General features: G+C 37.9%; 2 protein-coding genes across 6 annotated transcripts; one reads left to right on the plus strand and one right to left on the minus strand.

Annotated features, from left to right (window-relative positions):
- Nucleotides 1–410: 410 nt before the first annotated feature.
- LOC123871591 (26S proteasome non-ATPase regulatory subunit 4) lies at nt 411–1720 on the plus strand. The gene has a single exon (XM_045915471.1). The coding sequence runs from the start codon at nt 524–526 to the stop codon at nt 1610–1612; it is 1089 nt and encodes a 362-aa protein (XP_045771427.1). The 5' UTR covers nt 411–523; the 3' UTR covers nt 1613–1720.
- On the minus strand, nt 1627–20466 carry LOC123871590 (ribonuclease Z, mitochondrial). 5 transcript variants are annotated; one of them, XM_045915468.1, is made up of 31 exons: nt 20259–20465; nt 19998–20166; nt 19342–19528; nt 18680–18801; nt 17968–18161; nt 17567–17652; nt 16570–16735; nt 16085–16220; nt 15389–15629; nt 14004–14158; nt 12376–12594; nt 11858–12000; nt 11069–11244; nt 10263–10455; nt 9875–10107; nt 9427–9574; nt 8368–8460; nt 8077–8166; nt 7525–7584; nt 6878–6970; nt 6215–6343; nt 5727–5816; nt 5587–5646; nt 4756–4995; nt 4357–4431; nt 4190–4261; nt 4006–4092; nt 3229–3339; nt 2819–2932; nt 2095–2208; nt 1627–1782 (listed from the first exon to the last, which is right to left on the minus strand). In XM_045915468.1, the coding sequence occupies exons 2-31, from the start codon at nt 20159–20161 to the stop codon at nt 1739–1741; spliced, it is 4035 nt and encodes a 1344-aa protein (XP_045771424.1). In that variant the 5' UTR covers nt 20162–20166; nt 20259–20465; the 3' UTR covers nt 1627–1738. The 5 variants fall into 5 exon arrangements, with proteins under 5 accessions (XP_045771424.1, XP_045771422.1, XP_045771425.1 ...); XM_045915466.1 differs by having other exon boundaries at nt 19998–20466; XM_045915469.1 differs by having other exon boundaries at nt 4756–4854; nt 19998–20465.
- Nucleotides 20467–20793: the final 327 nt, after the last annotated feature.

Here is a 20793-nt window from a genome sequence, read left to right on the forward strand (position 1 = left end):
GCACTGCATCTTTGTTCGTATTTCTGTCACTGAGACACTCAAATTGAATGAAAAGGCCCAAACAATCCCAATGATCCCAATGAAATCATTGCAATGAATCATGATCTGCGAACGGTCCACTTTTTTCATTTCTCATGGAGCAGCTTCAGGCTTTTGGCAAATAACATTCAGCAAGTTTTTAGCATCGGCAAACACCACAGAGTACGTTTTATGCACTGCGCTTGTCGTCAGCCAATCGGATTATGCAAACGAAGCAAACACCTGTCCACATGCTTACCGTGCTTGTCGTTTGTTGCCAAGTGTTTGCCACAAGCATGAAGCGCATCCATCATCTTTTTCTTCTATAATCTATGAATAATCTAGTTTTTTTTTTTTTAATTTATTATCTGTTTCAAATGTCAATAAAAGCAAGTTTGTGGTTTGTGGTCTGTGATTTAGCAAATTTGATTGTTGCAGTTCCTGCTTTTGTGATTGTAATTTTTTAGAAAAAATTAATTGAGGTACTTTGGAACTTATCCTCAAAATGGTTCTTGAAAGTACAATGATTTGTGTGGACAACAGTGATTACATGAGAAATGGAGATTTCCTTCCAACAAGGCTGCAGGCTCAGCAAGATGCTGTAAATTTGGTATGTCATTCTAAAACACGAACCAATCCTGAGAACAATGTTGGTTTACTGACTTTGGCGAATGTGGAGGTGTTGGCCACATTAACTAGCGATGTCGGCAGAATACTATCCAAGCTCCACCGCATCCAGCCTAATGGAGATATTAACATATTGACTGGTATTAGAATCGCACACTTGGCTCTAAAGCATCGTCAAGGGAAAAATCATAAAATGAGGATAGTAGTATTCGTGGGTTCGCCGATAAACACGGATGAAAAGGAGCTCGTCAAACTAGCCAAAAGACTTAAGAAGGAGAAGGTGAACTGTGACGTTGTCTCCTTTGGCGAGGACTCTGAGAACAATCCTCTTTTAACATCCTTCGTGAACACTTTGAATGGCAAAGAAAATACATCTGGGGGTAGCCACTTAGTATCGGTGCCAGCTGGTGGCTGTGTTGTTCTGTCAGAAGCTTTGATTTCCAGCCCCGTCATTGGTGGGGATGGAGCGGGTCCGTCTGGGTCTGGTTTGTCACCATTCGAGTTTGGCGTAGATCCTAATGAAGATCCAGAACTCGCTCTCGCTCTTCGTGTGTCTATGGAAGAACAGAGACAGCGCCAAGAAGAAGAGTCGCGACGCCAGCAAACAACCACTGAGGGAGAGCTTGGCAAAACTGGAGAAGCTCAAAACACTGGCATTGAGAGAAATTTAGCCATGTCGCTCGGGCGAGAAGCTATGGAGCTATCGGAGGAGGAACAAATTGCTCTAGCCATGCAAATGAGCATGCAACAAGACGCACCACAGACTGAAGAGACTATGGATGTGTCTGAGGAATATGCAGAGGTTATGAACGATCCAGCATTCCTTCAAAGTGTATTAGAAAACCTCCCGGGTGTAGACCCGCAGAGTGAGGCCATCCGCAATGCTATGTCTACCATCAAAAAGGACAAAGACGAAAAGGATGACAAAGACCAGAAAGAGAAAGATGGAAAAGCCTCAGGATCATAAGAAAATTGAAGAAGTCTTTCCAATTTTTTTTATTTATGTTTAGTGCTTGTAAACTTTAATTAACAAAACCATTCATGTAACTGTCAATAAATTCTTATGGGAAAGATGCTCTGTTCACAAACTCATTTATTTCCATGGTATCCAGTTTAGGCCCTCTATTTTGTCATATTCTGTAACAAAAGGGTTTCTTTACAAATGTAAATTAAAAATTTATAACACCCCCGACAAGTGAAGGTTACAGTAACTAGGAAAGAGCTGATAACTTTCAAACAGCTGAACCGATTTTCTTGGATTATACTTAAGAACACTCAATCAAGCCACCTTTCAAACAAAAAAAAAACTAAATTAAAATCGGTTCATATAGTTCGGGCAGATACACACGTCAAACTTATAACACCCCTTTTTTTGGGTTGGGGGTTAAAAATAAGTAAATGAGCTTTATTTTACTCAAAAAATTGAACACAACCCAATGTTTCACATACTTGAGTCATTCCAATATTGCTTTGTCTGAAACTTGCTTATTGTTTTCTGTAACAGTTTTCTTCTTTCATTTTCATTTAATGGCTGTGGCTTAAACACTTGGACCTGCCGATTGTCTTAAAAAAATTAAAAATTTATAACAGGTTTTAAATTCTCTCTTTTTCATATTCTTTATTACTGAGGGTTGTGACTCCATACCATTTATTACAAGAGGGTAGGAGAGTTTTTGTGGGCTATTTAGTAATGCAGTGGGTACCCATATTCTTCCGCATACAACTCCAGTAAGAACTCTTAGATTTTTACAGTTATTATTATCTTTTGTAAAAAAGGGTCTTGTCATTTGATCAATTTTCGCTTCAAAACAAGCCAAACAATCAGTCTTTCAAATTCTTTTGAATGAAGACCCAACCCACTTTCCACTAAAATAGGTATTAGCTTTTTTACAAAATAAACATTTATTTTCAATGTGTCTTTTTAGTTAGATCTATGATTCTCGAAATGTGACTTTTGGCTTTTTCCTAAGGGTACCTATCCATTGAAGCGGAGCGGAGACACGTTCAGCAGACCAAAATAACTTTGGGATTATGTACTGGACTTAGACGTCATAATTGTATCTAATCATACCTATCAATAAAAATCTAATGATATACAGATCTCCGCTCCGCTACGCTTCGGTGGACAGGTACCCTTATGCCAGTAAAGAAGTTTCGCTTTGAAAATACATACCTCTTTCTGGTTGAGCCTTAGCATTTCTGCCTGTATTCTTATTATTCATCAGCAAAAAAGAACTCTTGATATCTTCCAATTGTGGTTTGAAACTTTTGTTGCTGTGATTAAATGCTGTAATGTTAAAACATTTTCGAAATTATTTAAATACTTAACTACATTCGGATACCTACTTTGTAATTTTGAGTAGTCACAAAATTCGGTCCATAAAAAACTGCCTGTGTATTACTAGGTACTATATAATAAAGCTGTAACTGGACGAAATCTACAGCACATGTAATCTATTTTGAGATTTTTAATTGAAAGTTAGCAATATTATCGCCGCTTAAGTGGATGCACACTCAATCTGCCCAGAGTGTGCTGGAAAGTTAACACAAGAACTGTTATATTCTACACTTGAAAATACTTACAGTATCGGCTATTCATAGGGGGAAGAGTTTTTATATATTTGGAACTCTCTGGCTTTCTCGTTGTCACATTGAAACTTCCTCGAGAAGTTGTTGGTGTAGGTTTTACGATAGCTGAAAAAGTCAACCCTTTGGTTTTTTTTAATTCCTTTACAAGTTAGCCCTTGACCCCTATCTGGTGTAAAATGATGATGGCAGTTTTACTAAACCCATACCTCAGTTTCTACAAATCATTGTAGTTACTGGAACTAAGTCGCTTTGCCGGTAGGGGGGTAAGTCCCCCACTAGACCAGACCAGACCAGAGACAATTGGTACCGTAGTCCGTAACAGACCAATTAGATTATTGATAGACGACGTGATAACTTTTACGTCATTTACCAAGATAATCTAATAATAAACTGTAAGAAACTCTTTGCCGATCTCCGCTTTGGTGGATACCAGACTTTAAGTGCCTGTCAACAGTGTCAACCGGAGCGGAGCGAAGTGAAGACGTGTAGGTATACTCCAATGACATTGTTAAAAGCATTAAAAGATGGCATGATAAAATTATCTCGTGATCTATCAATAATGTGATTGGCCACTCAATGTCTACGGATCGCTTTAGGTGACTTTAACTTAAGGGTGCGTTTCCACTGATACGGAACGGAGGCGAGACGTGTGCAATAACCAACTGTTAGATGACGTCTCCGCTCCAATGAAACGTAGGGTACCTACTCAAAACATTCAATTTAGATACGAGAGTTGTAAAATCTTAATTCATTATATTTTTTTGTCCATACCTTGTGGTTTGGCGTTTACTTTCAGAGGACTATCATTATGAAATGTTAAGATATGTTTTCCACTATTCTGCACTGTCGACGGTTTTTCTAGAAATTAGAAATAAGTTCATCCAGTGTGCTATTTTCGGAAATGAACAGATTTTAACTCTTAAACTTAAAATGTTGATAGTTGGAAAAAGTTTACCTGAATTCCGGTCTCTGATAAAAGCCGTATTTGACGATCTCGGCCTGTTGGATGTAGTTAAATATCTTGTTTCTGTAAACCAAAAATCGATCTGACTTTCAGAAATCGGTTAGGTTACCTAAATCGCTAGTTAGTTAAACATGGTCGATTGATTTGATAAGTTTTACCTTGCGGATTTCTTTCTAGTGATAGTGATCCCTGTCTCAAAGTGACTCTTGGCTGAGGTGATTGCTGTCTTATTGCTAAAAAAAAGGAAAATTATCAACAATATCGATGCTTTGTAAATAAGTAGGTTAGTCTATATTTTCTGTTATGCATTGAAATACAGGATTGACAGTGTAGTGAATGTTATATCTTCCATCCAAATAATCACGAAGAAAAACAATCCTGTGTCACTTTTTATCATGAATCATATTTTAAAACGTGAACAATTTCTTGAATGTAATCAAATCGGTCCTTCGAGCCGGACTTTGTACCTATAAATAATTATTCTTTCTTTTTGACATGAATGCTATTGTTCTAGTTGTTTCCGGTGCTATAAATAATATTGTCCTCTTGGTTCTTACATTTAGCGTCAGGAACGGTTTTCATATTCAACCTTTGTGTATCAGAACCAGCAAGTACGGCGCGAGATTTTTCCCCAGACCTGGATACGGCCTTAGTAGCTGTCCAGAACAAATAACCAACTGCGATTACTTTTATTAGTAATTGCCATTGCAAGTACGAAAAGCAGATGACAATGTGGTAGAGCCTCCAGAACAATAAGTGGTAGAGAATACTGCTTGCAATGTCTATTTTGGGCAGTACTGAAACGAAATTTAAACGTCGTCGTATATTCCATAATGAAATAATCTGCTTTTAAATCATTTGAGCTCTAATTTAGTTGAGAGTAATAATCATCATCTTATTCTTCTCTTCTCTTCTTCTCTTATTCTTATCTTCTTTCTCAGAAGTCTTATTGCGAATTTGCTTAAAAGAAGTATTTTTTAAATAATTTTTAAATACATAATACATATCGAAAATTTCCGTACCGGCAGGATTCGAAAGTTTATCTTTTAGGATTGCCCCGACGCGACAACGCCCACGGTTTACTTGCTGCCAGTGACGTTTGTGATATGTAGATATTCACTCAGTAGGTATTGAATATGGGCTTTTGAAAGTAGTTTCGATAACTGCAGTGTCGCTACTAGATGGCATTAACAGTTGCTTCAGTACTGAGTGAATAGGTATGTACATCATACATATATATTATCTTGTCAAGTCTTGGTCATGCCAAGATACAGCGCAAGCTGCCGGTCCCTTCCGATACACTTCGTTATCATTAGAGGGAAGGATCGTAATCGGAATATCGTAAGAGTTAGGTCCCAACAGTTTTGGGAAGGTCTATAAGTATTTACCTCTCCAAGATTGAACGGGTGATCGGGATAGCTTCATAGATGAAGAAAATTTTTCACTGTCTGCAACGTTTTGAATAGACGATTAATAAGGAAATAAGTATTTTGAAAAAAATCATGGTATTGTAATCTAAGTGGAATACCTGAAGGTTTTGAGCGTTCTCCTGTTTTTAACGCCGACCTTTTATTGGTACGATTTCCGAATCGTTCTTCGTGACCCATGCCTGTAGAACCTATATCGCATCAAAATTATATTACTTATTACCTTGTTTCAAAATTTTATTTCTAAATAGGTAACTAAGTAAATGTATGAAAATTTTATTAGTTTTAGTAACTTACAAAATAAAGCATTCCTGTAAGAAATTTACCATTATATTTATCCGCTTTCTGAATGTCTTCGGTAGATTCACAGTATAGAAGTACTTAACGATTAGGTAACTGTTGTGGTGGTATTAAGTACAAGGGCGCCTGTCAACAGAAGCGAAGCGGAGATGTCTTATTAATAGATCATGTGATAATTTTGTCACGTCATCTTTTAATAATGTGATTGATCTGTGGAACACAACTACGCTTCACTCCGCTTCAGTGGACGGGCGCCCTAATAGTAAGTTTTATCCAAAAGAAATCTAACCAATAGGTTTTGCAGGCACAGGTTTTCTAGCGAGGTCGAAAATGTTATTATTCACAAAAATGTCGGCAGTAACATCCGGTACTTCCGGTAGACAGCTGCCAGTTGATGAATTTAATGTTCTCGAGTGAGCTGAAAATATTCAAAAACTAGATATGCCCCATGAAAGTAATCGTCCACGTTTTGTGCTTTTAAATTCCGTAGGAACTATTTGATTTTCCGGGATATAAAGCAATAGGTAACTACTTACCAAGTAGCTCCTATTTCTATTCCCAACTGGGATGCAAGTTATCTCTGTAGGTAGGTAGGTAAATGTATAGGTAGTATTTAAGTACCTTAAACCGTTATTATCAGTTAAAAACAAACGGATCATAAAACGCTAGATGACAGACACACAGACTTTCGCATTTATTATATTAGTAAGTAATATACTTAGATAAAATCAAACATTTAAGGGCAAAGCCGCACGGTATATCAGGTAGGTAAGTAAGTATTATCCAGTAGGTATATCTACGTTTTCATCGAGTCATGGGTAGGCTACCTACTCATAATATGAGGAAGGATCTGGGATCCCATCGCAATAATTTCCCAAGAAAACTGATGTCGTTCTTAGGAGTAGGTATTAAATTCATATCTATGGTGTTAAAATACTAAGCGTGTATTTACAGTCGATAACAAAAGTGGATCGACTAGTTTCAGACGTGTTGGTGTTGGCCGGAATCCGCTTGCCAGCAGACAACGTATCGCTCGTCGTAGGTGCTGCAAATAAAAAAATTGGCAGTCAGTGGAAACTGCCGATAGAAGAAAGAATCTAAACATACTTGACACTTCCATTAAAAATGTAATCAACAGATTGGTTGAAGGAATAAAAAAGCTAACAAAATAAGCATGTCTATGTGACGCGACTTTGAAGTTTTTACCCATCCAAAAATCTCGACACGCGTTAATCCTTGGATGAAGGATTACCTATATGTCTAGACCTACGTTAGGTAATCAGTTTCTAAACCCACGCGGAAATCCATTTTAGAAAAGAAATCAATCAGCAAATTGGTTTTTATAAATCTCAAAACAATATTGTAATCCTTTTAGGTACTTATAACAGAATTTTCTAATTGCATTGACGTAGTTAGATTCCTACATACAGTTCAATTGTAAGTATGGGCACTAATAGCTAACTACCGATTCTTCACTACTACCTACCATGAAAAGGTATTTGTGTTGTGCTACCACTTCGAAAGGGCCTCAAGCAAGCAGCTATTTCGGCGGAAGTCTCGATTGAACGTTACGTCCGAGTATTCAATACAAATACTTACGCGTTCTATGATTTACAGATCTGTCCAGTGAATGTGGTGTGCTGCACCTGGTTGGTGTTTCTAGAAATAATCATTTACTTTAATCACACGTATAGTTACCTATCTATAACAGCTAGATATATTAGAAAAAATAGTTTTCACAAACTTTTTATAAATGTACCTAAGTAGGTACCTACCTACCTAGCTATTTTACCTAGGTACCTTAGCTAAAATTTTTAGCAACGAACGCATGTCAGAAGTTTATAGGTAGTGTGGTCGTGTGATGACTGTTGACACGATAGAAAGTTAGATTTTGTGCACACTAGATTGACGGTCGCGCCAGATGCATTTTTTCTTTTGCAGCTGCATTGCAAACTCACAACACTTAGGTACAGTAGGTCTTTTCTACAGGACTATCAAAAGAGAACATGATTTTTGCCTATTTCACGAAAAAAAAAAAAAAAACTCCAAAAAGGCCAGCCCATCGGTCATCGATTGAGCGGTCAGGTTTTCTGATCGTAGGCATTTTGTTTGTCAAAACGCAACTAAAATAAACCTTGAATAGGTACTTACTAGACGGGCTACTTGAAGCCTTAGAGCGGGAACACGACTTGCTTCGGCAACCAGCCCTGCGCTCTGCTAAACTTTTTTCTTGTCTTAAACCTATAAAGTATAAGTAGGAAAATAAAGTAAGTTTGAAACGGTCTGGATACCTTGTAATTAGTCTTAAACAGCCTAAATTTTTTCATAAGTATAGGTACCCATCCATTACACACCTTGCTAATCGCTAGGAAAAAATAATAAAATTTTATGTCGGCGATACCTAGCATTTTACTAGTAAAAACAAGAAGAAAAGGAACTAACGAGATGATTTACTCTCTCTATATCCGCAAACAGAAGTCGCTGCGGGCGCAGAGGCTGTACCGTGGCAGCTTGGCGAGCGCTGCCTCCATGGCGCTGTTAAAGTTATTACACTCAGTTGTTTACTTTCTAGTGTGAAATTAATTATAGTCAATAGTAAAGACTGGTATAACTACGTAAAATCTATCATTTCACCGCTTCGGCTTTATAAAAGCTGAAGCTGACGATTATCTCTTTCTAAAACTCGATATTTAATTACTTACTATTTACTGGTACGACGACTATAATATAGTAGGTAGATAAATGTTAAGGTAACAAAAACTACAGTTTAAAGACTAAAATATTTATTTGCATAACTTCAGTATAATAAATTATACTAAACTAACCAAAATTAACTAAAACTTAAACATTACAATGACTATCAATTCCATACATTCGAATAGAACTAATGATTCAGAATCATTTTCAAACATAACTGCTACATCAACAACTTAAGGCAATAATTATAGTTTATTACATTACGACTTTATAAAGTTACACTGAATCGATTTAGCTTTGCTTTGTACCTTTGACGGGCATCGAAAAAAACTAATGGGAGTTTCCGCTAGAAGTAAATCTTCTCAGCTAAATTATAACAAGATAAAAGCGTTTTTCGTAAATACATCCCAAATTAAACAAGCAAAATCACATTTTTCGTTGACTATTAAAGTTACCCAGGTTGAGTGTCACAGTTACCCAACTAACTACATATACTTGATGCAGGGAACAATATAATCAAACATCACTAGCTAACACAATTACTATCTGTAATATGTTTTCTAAGATTTTCGTTTGAATCCGTAGCAAATATTTTATTTGTGTGAGTCCTATTATTTTTATCTGTATCATTAGAATTATCTGTGATGTCATTTGAATCTGTGCTCATGTTTATATCTGAGGTTATTATATTGTCTATAGGCATGTTATTGTCTATGGTCATTCTATTTTCTGTAGTTTTGTTAGTATCTATGGTCGTGTCATTGTCCGTGGTTTGTGTGTGCGTTGAATAGTTTCGAATGCTACCGGAAGTGGGCATGCTAGGGGAAATTGCCCGTTTCTTTTGCCGTGCTCGGTTCTGCGCCTTCAGTTCCAATTCCACACAATGTTCAGCGAACATCAGTTGTAATGGCGCATACATATGCGGGAGAAGCTCTAGGTCGCTGGTTGTTATCTGAAATAAAATACACGCGACTTAAATCACACAGCTCCCTTAGCATTAAAGTTGGGATTATAATATATGTGGGACAGTATGCGTGTACATTTTAGCCAATAGTGTGAGAGTGTTAGCGATGGCAAGTGGTTAGGAACGTAGTAGGCAAGAGAACACGATGAAAACTCTGTAACTGTATAGATGGCTTGACTCACCAAGGAGGTGATCACGAGCGATCCTCAGTCATGCGAGAACGACTTTAGAAAGCCAGTAATGCAATAATCGTCCATCTCTATCCAGCATATAAGTAAAGGTACACACCTGCATGTTGTCGAAAGCAATCCCAACACTGTTATTATCGTTCAGAATGTGGGAGTTGAGTCGTGGGAGCCTCGCGTATCTTTGGCTGAAGTGCGTTAGAACTGTGTATTTGGCGCCCATCTGTTTTCCGATGGCAATGGCCTGTGATGTAGTGGAGTGCATTTTGATCCGCGCCTCATCTGCCAATTCATCCTCCATCGTCGCTTCGTGGATTAAAAGGGTGGAGTCTTTGCCTGGAATGTTTTGCTTTTATGTATTTGCAAGATTTGTAATCCACGGTGATAGTACGTATCAACATTAATCTTCTAGCATGTTTTTCATGGAAAATGGTAAGAGGCAAAAATTGAAGGTAGTTGTACAAATGAATACGACAAATTTTCGTACTCACCAATCCTGACGAGCTCTTCACAAGGTATAGTATCGCCGGAGTAAGTGAGCTTGTAATCGTGGTCGACTTGAATAGCAACCCCGAAGGCGTTAGGACAGTGCGCGACCAGGCACGTACGTATTTCCTGCACGCCTATACTGGCCAGCACTGATGATGTTAGTTCGGCATTTGACGATTCATTGTTTGAATCCAGCTGTGGAAAAGAGAGCTAGGTATAAGACAGATATTTCTACCTATCTTACCTAATTACCTTTAAGCGATCAACTTATAAAAATAGCTACGGGAGGCGCACTTGGGATTACCTCCTCCTTTCTTTACTTAATGAGTTCCCAGTGACGGTGGTAGACAAAATAAAAGAAAACAGGCTGATGATGATGATGATATCATCATCATTAGCCTGTGGACATCCACTGTTGGACATAGGCCTTCCCTATTGAGCACCACCACACCGGTCCTCAGCATTCCTCATCCAGCCACTTCCCGCCAGCCGCTTTATATCATCGGTCCATCGTGCTAGAGAGCGTCCCACACTACGCTTGCTTAAACGCGGTCTCCACTCAAGGACTTTCCGGCTCCTTTCGGCCATCGCCAAAAGAATATGACAGAAAAAAAGCAAAAAACCTCTGAAGGAGTTTCTGTTGAATGGTGGCTTGGTATAGTCTGTATAGTGTATTAATATTTAGAATCATGTAAAATCAGTATAATTTATGTTAATATAGTTCAGGATAGGGCTTCAGCATATAAACATACGTGGTTTAAACTGGCGCCAAGGAAAAATCGATACAAAAATTACAAGACTTTCTTACCAAACTCTGATTGGGTATAAGGGTGAACTCTTCCCGAATCGGCTCGAACTGGTGGTCGTATATGGAGAGCCACGTCACTATCTGACCAGGAGCCAGAAGGTACAGCGGTGTTATTGGAGTCTGCTCTTTTGATTCTTCAAACGCCTGCCGTCGAGCCTGCAGAACTCCGATTAGACCTAGTGAGAATTTAAAAGGGAGTAAGGTAAAGCCTCAAAACAACTGTTCTGTTTGGTAGCCATTTTTAAATATCAACTTAAGTATTTGCTTCCATCCGGCAAAAGAGTGTACTGTACTTTAATTGGTAAATAAATACAGTAGGAAATAAATAAAACTGGCCAAGTGCGAGTCAGACTCGCGCACCGAGGGTTCCGTACTCGGGTATTTTTCCGACATTTTGCATGATAAATCAATAATTGCTATGCATACAAATCTGTTTTAGAATGTACAGTTAAAACCTTTTCATATGATACCCCTACTTGGTATAGTTATCTTACTTCGAAAATTAAAAATACTAATTATTATTATTTGTTCATATTTTTTTTTTGTTTTGTGACGTAACGACAAATTCACAGTTTTCAGATTTTTGCTTTACCTGTGCTATAAGACCTACCTACCTTCCAAATTTCAGGTTTCTAGGTCAACGCGAAGTACCCTAAGAGTTTTCTTGACAGTCACGACAGATGGACAGGCAGACAGACAGACAGAAAACAAAGTGATTCTATAAGGAACGTCCATACCTCAAAAGGAAACACGGAACCCTAAAAATCAATGATAAATAAGAAGACAAACCGATATGGTGGTCAGCGTGCAGATGCGATACGTAGATAGCCCTGAGTGACCTCAGGAAGGTGTTGACGCGCTTGGGCCCGTAGAAACGCACCAACTGCCCGAATGTTCCTTCACCACAGTCTAACAATATGGACCGGTTTTCACTAGAATCAAATGGCACTTTAGAAAAACACTGCTAAAATGGTATCCCATTCCAGGATATCTTCAAATAGAAGACAAATAGAGTATGCTTTTGGTGAACACAATATCTATACAGAACAAGATGTCAATTTTCGTCATTTAAATTAAAGTAGTTTTAGTTCGAAAATAATTGTCAGCATAGATAGACACACAATATAAGAAGATATCATCAAACGCAGTCACACTTTGAGCATGTTACTTTAAGTCAAGAGTGAATAGGCATCTTCTAGGCAAGCGCGCTCCATCTTAGATTGCATCATCACTTACCACCAGGTGAGATTGCAGTCAAGGTAACTTGTATAGGAATAAAAAAACTAAAGTACAATAGTTTTACTCACTCAACTTGCACAACAATAGCGCTAGTGTTCCTCGTCTTGCTGGGTATACAAGAGCCAGTCCCCAGGAACACAACCTTGGGGTACTCCTTCTGAGCGCCGCTGTTCGCATAGCGCATGCTGTCCACGAGACTGCGGAACTTCTCCAAGCTCTCCACGAAGCCATCTGCGTTCATCGCCTCTTGAAGGTAGTCTTGGATGTGGAGTTTCGGTTCCGCTGATCTGTGTGAAAAAAATACCAACTTTGTTTTTTTTTATGTATGTACTTAACAATTTTTTGTAACTTAGTCATGTATCCAACTTTAATATATTACTTTTAGCATTAATTAAACAGTACACAAAATATGCAAAGATACCAAATCAGTGATAGACTATTGAGGATGAGATATTTTCGAAAATTTTGCTAAGAACCATATTTTGTAAAAGAGTTTCAAATGATTAGACTAGTTTTTTTTACTAATTTATCAAATAATGCAGCCAAAATGGTATAAATAATGCCAGACGTTTTAACGGTTTTCCCAATCAAAATACATATTCAACTGTAATCTCCATAGCTAGTGTCTTTTTTCTATTTCTTTAATGTCAGACATAAATGCCACCAACTAGTGTTGTTATGGATTAGGGATGTTATGGATATATAATTTCGGATCCGGATATGGATATGGATATTGGTAAAAAATAATATCGGTTTCGGTTACGGTTATGGATATTAAATTATTTCGGATTATCCGATAGTTTCGGTTACGGATATTAATGTTTTAAGGAACTGTAAAATGTGAACTGATGAAGGTGTCGCATTCCAGCGGAGTGCACAGTTAATTCGTACGAGTTAGTATTTAGTTAGACTCCGCCCTATCCGAAATTATCCAAAACTTTTATTACGGATTCAGTTACGGTTACGGATATTTTTTTATTTCGGATATCCGATAGTTTCGGTTACGGATATGGATATCCATAACAACACTATTATGGATATCCATATCCGTAACCGAAACTATCGGATATCCGAAATAAAAAATATCCGTAACCGTAACTGAATCCGTAATAAAAGTTTTGGATAGTTTCGGATAGGACGGAGTCTAACTAAATACTACACTCGTACGAATTAACTGTGCAATCCGCTGGAATCAGACCTTCATCAGTTCACATTTTACAGTTCCTTAAAAAATTAATATCCGTAACCGAAACTATCGGATAATCCGAAATAATGTAATATCCATAACCGTAACCGAAACCGATATTATTTTTTACCAATATCCATATCCATATCCGGATCCGAAATTATATATCCATAACATCCCTACCACCAACCTGACTACTTCTCCAACAGACATCGTCGGTGCTACTTTAGGGTAATGCTATTTTATTGAAAAATTAGCTGATGCCCGGGGACTTCGTTCTCGTGAATATTTTTTTAAAATCCCGTGGGAACTCATCTATCTTCCGGGATAAAAAGTAGCCTATGTTAATCCAGGGTATAATAAATCTCCATTCCAAATTTCAACCAAATTCGTCCTGTAGTTTTTGCGTGGAAGAGTAACAAACATCCATACATACAAAATAAAAAATTTCGTATTCATAATATTAGTAGGTAAAATAGTGGTGAAAGGGTAAAATAGTGTTGAACTCACCTATCAAGTTGCTTCTTCGGCCTCAAATGGAACATCGTGAGCGTTCGACCTGCAATCAGCTCGAGCTTAGCGAGCGAGTCCGCGGCGCAAACTCCCGCGTCGCCGCCGCACGAGCCCTCCGCACTAATTAGGTTCTGGAACTGAGCCGCGGCGATCTATAAATCGTGTTACGTGTTGCCACACCCAGCGTGCATACAAACCAAGCCGAGCAAAGTATAACCATGCAGGCGATAGCTAAATGATTGATAGTTGAATGAATGAGAGGAAAAACACATGTTTTATAAGTTAAATGATTCTTGCCATAAATGAGATATCCCAGCAAACTAATGAAATACAGTTAAATTGAAACTAAATGAAGTTCAAGCATGGCAAGAGAGTCAACGGCATAGAGTACTGCGTCTCCGCCGCACGAGCCCTCCGCACTAATTAGGTTCTGGAACTGAGCCGCAGCGATCTATAAACCGTGTTACATGTTGCCACACCCAGCGAGCATACAAACCAAGCCAAGCCAAGTTTAGCAAGCAGGCGATAGTTAAATGATTCTTGCCATAAATTAGATATCCCAGCAGACTAATGAAAGACAGTTAAATTGGAGTTAAACAGATTTCAAACATAGCGAGCAAGTCAGCGGCATAGAGTACTGCGTCGCCACCGCACGAGCCCTCCGCACTAATGAAGTTCTGGAACTGAGCCGCGGCGATCTATAAACCCTGTTACATGTTACCATAGGTTACCACACTCAGCAGCGTGCATGCAACCCAAGCTAAGCCAAACAAACTGTTAGTAGACATTAAACCAAGCAACCAAATCGAGCGAATTCTGTTTAGGGGTCAAGCGTTATAATTGCCTAAAATAAACTGTAAAGTGGCATGCACGATTACAAAACAATAAGTACAAATATTAAGTAACTAATCAAATCTACATGAAAGCAAATCTAGTATTTAACACGCCATTTTAATTTTATGTCTCAAATGTCCTTTCAAAAGTACTATTTTTTAAAGGCAAACTTTTGAAATGACAGTGACCCATAGAGTTAAAATGGCGCGTGAGAAGTCATTTTGTACGGACTATAATAAAAATGTGTCTTTCCTTATGCTCCAACTGAGGTAGTCCAATTGATTGGACTAACTTCAACTTTTATGTATCTTTCTTTATTCTCCATTCAGTTCATAAAAACTTGTGTTTTTCCTAAAGCTTATGCTTAAAGCTTATATTTTTATGAATAGGCTAGATCTTTCAACTTCTCCTACTCGATTTTTGTTCAGCATCTCTTTGGCGAGCATCTGGTTTCGCGCTTTACAAAAACGGGCAGGGCATTCAGAACTACGTGGAGGAGATTTCAGATATTTTCAGATTTCACTAAACCTTAGCCGTTTTTTGCATACCTTATTCTTCAGTTCCTCCAACCCCTTCAGTCGTATCGGGCTATCAGTCTGTGGCAAAGATGGACTGGGGGTCCATAGAGCGGGCACGCTCAAGTCGCGTAACATCGGAAACATATCCGCATCCAATAGGTGCAGTTTGTGCTGAGTTCGATGCACCGCTTCCGAACCCAGGCAAGAGTTCTGAGAGTTGAGGATCAGGTGGCGTGTTGAGGTTCCAAACTTTGCCATGAAGGCACGATACCTATAGAATTATCCAATTAAAAGTATTGGATTTAGTTGCGTATAATTCTAGTTTTCAAACAAACTGGTCAAGTGCGAGTCGGACTCGCACACGAAGGGTTCCGCGCCATCGTACAAGATATAATACTATATTCACAGCCATTTTGAATTTTTTTTTGATAAAAGATTGTTGTCACAGAATATGTATATGTAGTTGCCGCTATGACAACAAATAATAAAAACTTCATAATGGCCGCCATGATACAAGGAGTCCAACTCGCACTTGACCGATTTTCTAGAAATCTCGTGGGAACTCTCTGATTTTCCAGGATAAAAAGTAGCCTATGTTCGTCCATAAAATGTAAGCTATCTCTGTACCACACTCAAAATCACTTGAATGGATGGACTGTGAAAACCTACCAGACAGACTGACTCTCTTTCACATTTATAACATTAAGTATGGATCGAGGAACTAACTTGGGATGTTGGAGGACGTGTGGCGGCGTGTAATGCACGACGACAGTGGGGATGTTCTCTGGCGGGTTGCTGTCACTGTCGAAGTGCGCTGCAAACTCCAACTCGTTCAGGTACGACAGCTCCGGCACTTCCAGCACTGCAAATGACAACCATAAGAAATCATCATCATCATGATCAACCCATCGCCGGATCACTACTGAGCACAGATCTCCTTACAGAATGAGAAAGGTATGGTCACACACCTAACTATTAACCTAACCATTTTAAATTATCGATTTAACTTAAGAAGTACGTCTAATTACATCAAATGCTTAAGATCCCATATCATACTAGTCTGAATTTCATACAAGCTCCCTAATTAAACGAGAGTTTTTACCTTTGATAAAAATCACTGATTTGACTAGTAATCATCATCCCTATTAGCTATGATAAAATGCTATGTTTATTTAAAAATTGGATTATAAATAAACTTGCTTGCAGCTTACCAATAAATACTGGTCCAGGGTCGTCAGGCGTCTTCACGTCCTTGGACAGGACCAGTCGTCCGTCCGGCAACACTACGTCATGACCACTCTTCAATTGCCCTAACATCGGGCCTGGTTTAACTCCAAATTCTACGCATTTTTCCAGGTCTAAAGTGCCCAGGCGTTTCTGTTAACAAAGAAAAAGTCGGTCAAATGCGAGCCGGACTCGCACACGAAGGGTTCCGTACCGTCGTACAAGAAATATTTAACACTTTTTATTAATTTTTTTATTTTCATTGCGGCCATTTTGATATTTTTATTATTTGTTGTTATAGCGGATAAAGAAATACACAATCTATGAAAATTTCATTCATGAGATAAAGCCCACTAAGGTACGGACGGACAGCGGAGGCTTAGTAATAGAGTTCCTTTGGCACCCCAGGTACAAAACCCTGAAAAATTTTAGTCAGTGGGCACTGCCGATAGAATTCAGAACTCAAAAGACTATGAAATAACGGTGGTTTCTTTAAAATTTAAAAAAAAACTATTCAAAAGTTTGGGGACTATCTTCCTAAAGGCTCGATGACACTGGGCTAATTTACGAGCTGCTAGTCAGCGAGTTTAAAAGCTAGCGAGTAAGCAAGTGTCGATGACACACAAAACATTCCACTCGCTCAGTAGCCAACTAGCTAGCGTGTTGACATTTTAGCTTTAACTGCCAAAACGCAGATGCTCGCAACTAGTTTACTAGCAGTGATGATGACACGTGGCTAGTTAACTAGCTTACAGGCCAACACACCAGCGAATGGCGAGTAAATTAGCCCGGCTTTCTATTTTTCAAGCAGCGTTTTTACAATCTGATAATCAAAAGCAGATTGTGAAAAAGCTCGATGACACGTGGCGAGTTTACAAGTTACAAGGCAGCGAGTTCGCTAGCAGCTTGTAAACTCGCCCTGTGTCATCGAGGCTTAAGCATTTTTTCTCTTCATACATTTCAAATAATAAAATTATAGCAAACCTTTATGGTACAGATGTATGCAACTGTAGAATAATGTGGATTAAGTAGATCTTCCAGAACTTTCTCAGTCTTTTTCTTGTAATGATCTGAAAGAAAAAATTATTATATGAGCATGTTTCAAAACATGAGAGCTAATTACCAGTCTATAGAAGTTCTAAAGGTTAAGAAAAAAACAGCAGGTCCAGTCTTTAGTTCAGTTTTTAGACAATTTTTTTTGGAAGTCTAAGTAGGGCTCACACACGAAGGGATCCGTATCATTGTAAAAGATAATCTCTTACGGTCTCTACCTCTTACGGTTTATGATAAAGCCCATTGACAGACAGACAGACGGATGAACTGCAGAGACGTAGTAAAATATCCTGTTGGCACTTACAGATACGGAACCCTAAAAAGGTCTTTACCTTTTTCATTGCTATGCAGTTTCGCATTAGGCTTAAAATTCGTATTTTTGCTGTTTGCTGTTGCTTGGCGAGACTTGTAGTAATCTGTGTCATCATGTATGAACTCCTCGAACTCAACTGGTATCTTATCATCCAGTTTGGGCTTCTTTGCTGCTGGTTTGGGGTCTGTTTGAAGGATACTGCCTTGGGGACCCCTGGAAAAAAGTATTACTTTAATGATGTTCAACTGTTCACTGTTGTTATACATTTCTATGGAAATGAGGATAATGGACCATGAATGATGAATAAGAATTTACACCCATCTTTGATCCTGATTAGGGTACCCTTACAAATAGTGTGACAGTTGCCCGAATTTATATTATTTATTCAGATTTTATTATTTAGATACCCAAATATAGGGGCAACTAATTAATAGCTGATGCCTGCATGCCTAAGAATTTGACTTATAGAAATGGATGTGGATGATTAGACAATGGATTTAAGGTTTTATAACCAGTCAGAACCTGTTGATTTTCTGGTATGAACACTAGTTTATGTTACTCTCTAAGTCTTTAATCATATCCATGCAAAAAATCACTTCAATCTGTTGCCCTGTTTTGGCGTGATTGAAGGACAAACTTCGACTTCAAGGCTTCGGCTTCGGCCGAAGGTTGTGTCGATAGGCGATTAATCAGCTTTGGCTTCAGCCGGACACTAGTAAATAGTTACTTACATAAGTACATATTTGACAGTCATCACATTGTCTTTAAAGTCCTCGGAGCTGCTGCACTTTGCCATTTTGACATTCATGTCCTTCATTATCACAAACCTCTTGGTTGCATTGTACAATTCATCCTATAAAAATTTAACATACTAAAAATGAAATAAAAAAGCCTCTGCTGTCCATCCGTTTGTCTGTCAGGTGGCTGTATCTCAAGAACTTTAATAGGTAGAGAGTTGAAATTTTCACAGAATTTGTATTTACTATTGCCACTATGGCAACAAAATAATAAAAATTTCCAAATGGCCACCATAAAAATTATAAACATTAAAAAGAGTTAAGTATATCTTGTATGATGGTACAGAACCCTTTATCTGCAAGCCCGACTGACACTTAACTAATTTTTACCACCGATACTCCTAGCACAAGCTTTTAGGAAAAGGGAAATGTCCTTATAATTAAACAACCATAGGAGTTTAATTAAAATTAGCCCTTTTTATTTTTGAAAAATCTAAATAGAATCTTGGTCTAGAGCTATAAAATATTTCAGGGTATGTATATTGAAATAAAAGAAGATCCTGTTTAAATTGTTTGATTTGAGATGTACTTATGAGGGGTTGCCAGTATAGGAAATGATTTTTTTTTATTATATGCTATCTTTAGTTGTAACTTACCAATCCTTCTGGCCCATGCAATGTGATATTCGGTACACCAACATCTTGAAGTGTTAGTGAGAGGCCTGGTAAACCACCAATATTTCTCCACGTCTTGTTTGTAATGAAGATGTCATCAAGTCGTGACAACTTCACTTTGTGTTCATGTGCCAGCCTTTGAGTACCCTCTCCACAGTTAAATAAGTACCTGTTGGTTAGTAATATTGAATATAATACTGATAATATTACACATTATAGCTCTGCTTGCAGTTTGGATCTTCTGTAAACCACAATGAAGACTTAAGAATATCAAGATCTATTTACTTACTTGAAAAGAAAATGTAAAAAGAGTGGAAGATTGACTCTATATCACTTAATATAAATTACTATTTTAATAAATTGTAAAATAATAAAAAATGTTATTTAACTGTCTTACGTTGAGTTGTTCAAAACAAAAATCCAATTTTTTCAAATAACTTTATCTGCGCTTTTGCATATAAATAGTAACCAAACAGTGAATAAAGTTTCATTTGTAAAGACTAAAGTGCTTAAAGCATTATTAAGAGTGTATGATGCAACAGGCTCGCAATGATAAGTTCTGTACAAGTTATCTTTAGAAAAATCTTTAAAATATACCTACCTAATCAATCGGAAACAATTTCTCACATATAACTCACCTCTTTTGATCCGTAAATAGATACAAAGTGTTGGGGGCTCCTCTAGCACCGGAACCCAATACTTGTAGGTACACTGTACTGGGGCCGTACTTTTCAGACTTTTTGGAAATGGTCTGACGCTGGCGTTGGGCCTCCGCTATCCTATCAGAATTGGGCTTCGGCATACTGGCTAGAAATTCCAACAGCTTCTTAGTGTCTTTTTTGTAATAGCGCACACTATGTATTCTAACTACTCTGCTAATTAGACTAAGTTTACCGTACATGTGTTTGGAGGTTATTGCAATTCGTGCGTTAAATTTACGAGCTTTCCTTATGTATATTTAAAATACGCTATTGCTTATTAATATTTTACATAATTTTTTAGATTTTATTTCTTCTTTTTATTGACACATTCAGATTTAGAACTTCCGAAAGCCGATTTCCAATGTTTTCATGGTTTTCTTCGGCTGAGTTTGACAGTGACGTTGACATATCAATAAAACGATCATAATATGCGATTTTTGCATTTTTTTTTAATTTGGTTATTCTTTCTTTTTTTTTTTTTCTTTAAATCTGGCTTTACTCTGATTAGCCAATGTCAAGTTTGTGATATTTTCAAGTTATTGAGTTTATACAAGTATGGACTCCGTCTGTGCCGGCGCCCGCCGACATACGCGCAGCGCCCCTTTAGAGTGCTTCCCAGTCAGTCCCACCACCAAAAAACACCAACTAACACAAAAACCAGCCACTCTTAACAAAAAAAACACTCCAAACAAGCACAGCACGCGCGCCAGCAAACGCCATCACAGACGAAGTC

The sequence above is a fragment of the Maniola jurtina genome, chromosome 14 (genome assembly GCF_905333055.1).
Source record: "Maniola jurtina chromosome 14, ilManJurt1.1, whole genome shotgun sequence".
In the NCBI taxonomy this organism is placed as follows: Eukaryota; Metazoa; Arthropoda; class Insecta; order Lepidoptera; family Nymphalidae; genus Maniola; species Maniola jurtina.

Bases quoted from the DNA above. Each gene is read 5' to 3' on its own strand.
- LOC123871591 (XM_045915471.1), top strand. From the start codon at position 524: ATGGTTCTTGAAAGTACAATGATTTGTGTGGACAACAGTGATTACATG.
- LOC123871590 (XM_045915466.1), bottom strand. From the start codon at position 20,260: ATGTACGGTAAACTTAGTCTAATTAGCAGAGTAGTTAGAATACATAGT. The intron at 9,575-9,874 runs GTGTGTACCTTT...ATTTTATTTCAG, and splicing joins TTGCTTTCGACAACATGCAG to ATAACAACCAGCGACCTAGA. The intron at 4,093-4,189 runs GTAAACTTTTTC...TCTAATTTCTAG, and splicing joins TATCAGAGACCGGAATTCAG to AAAAACCGTCGACAGTGCAG.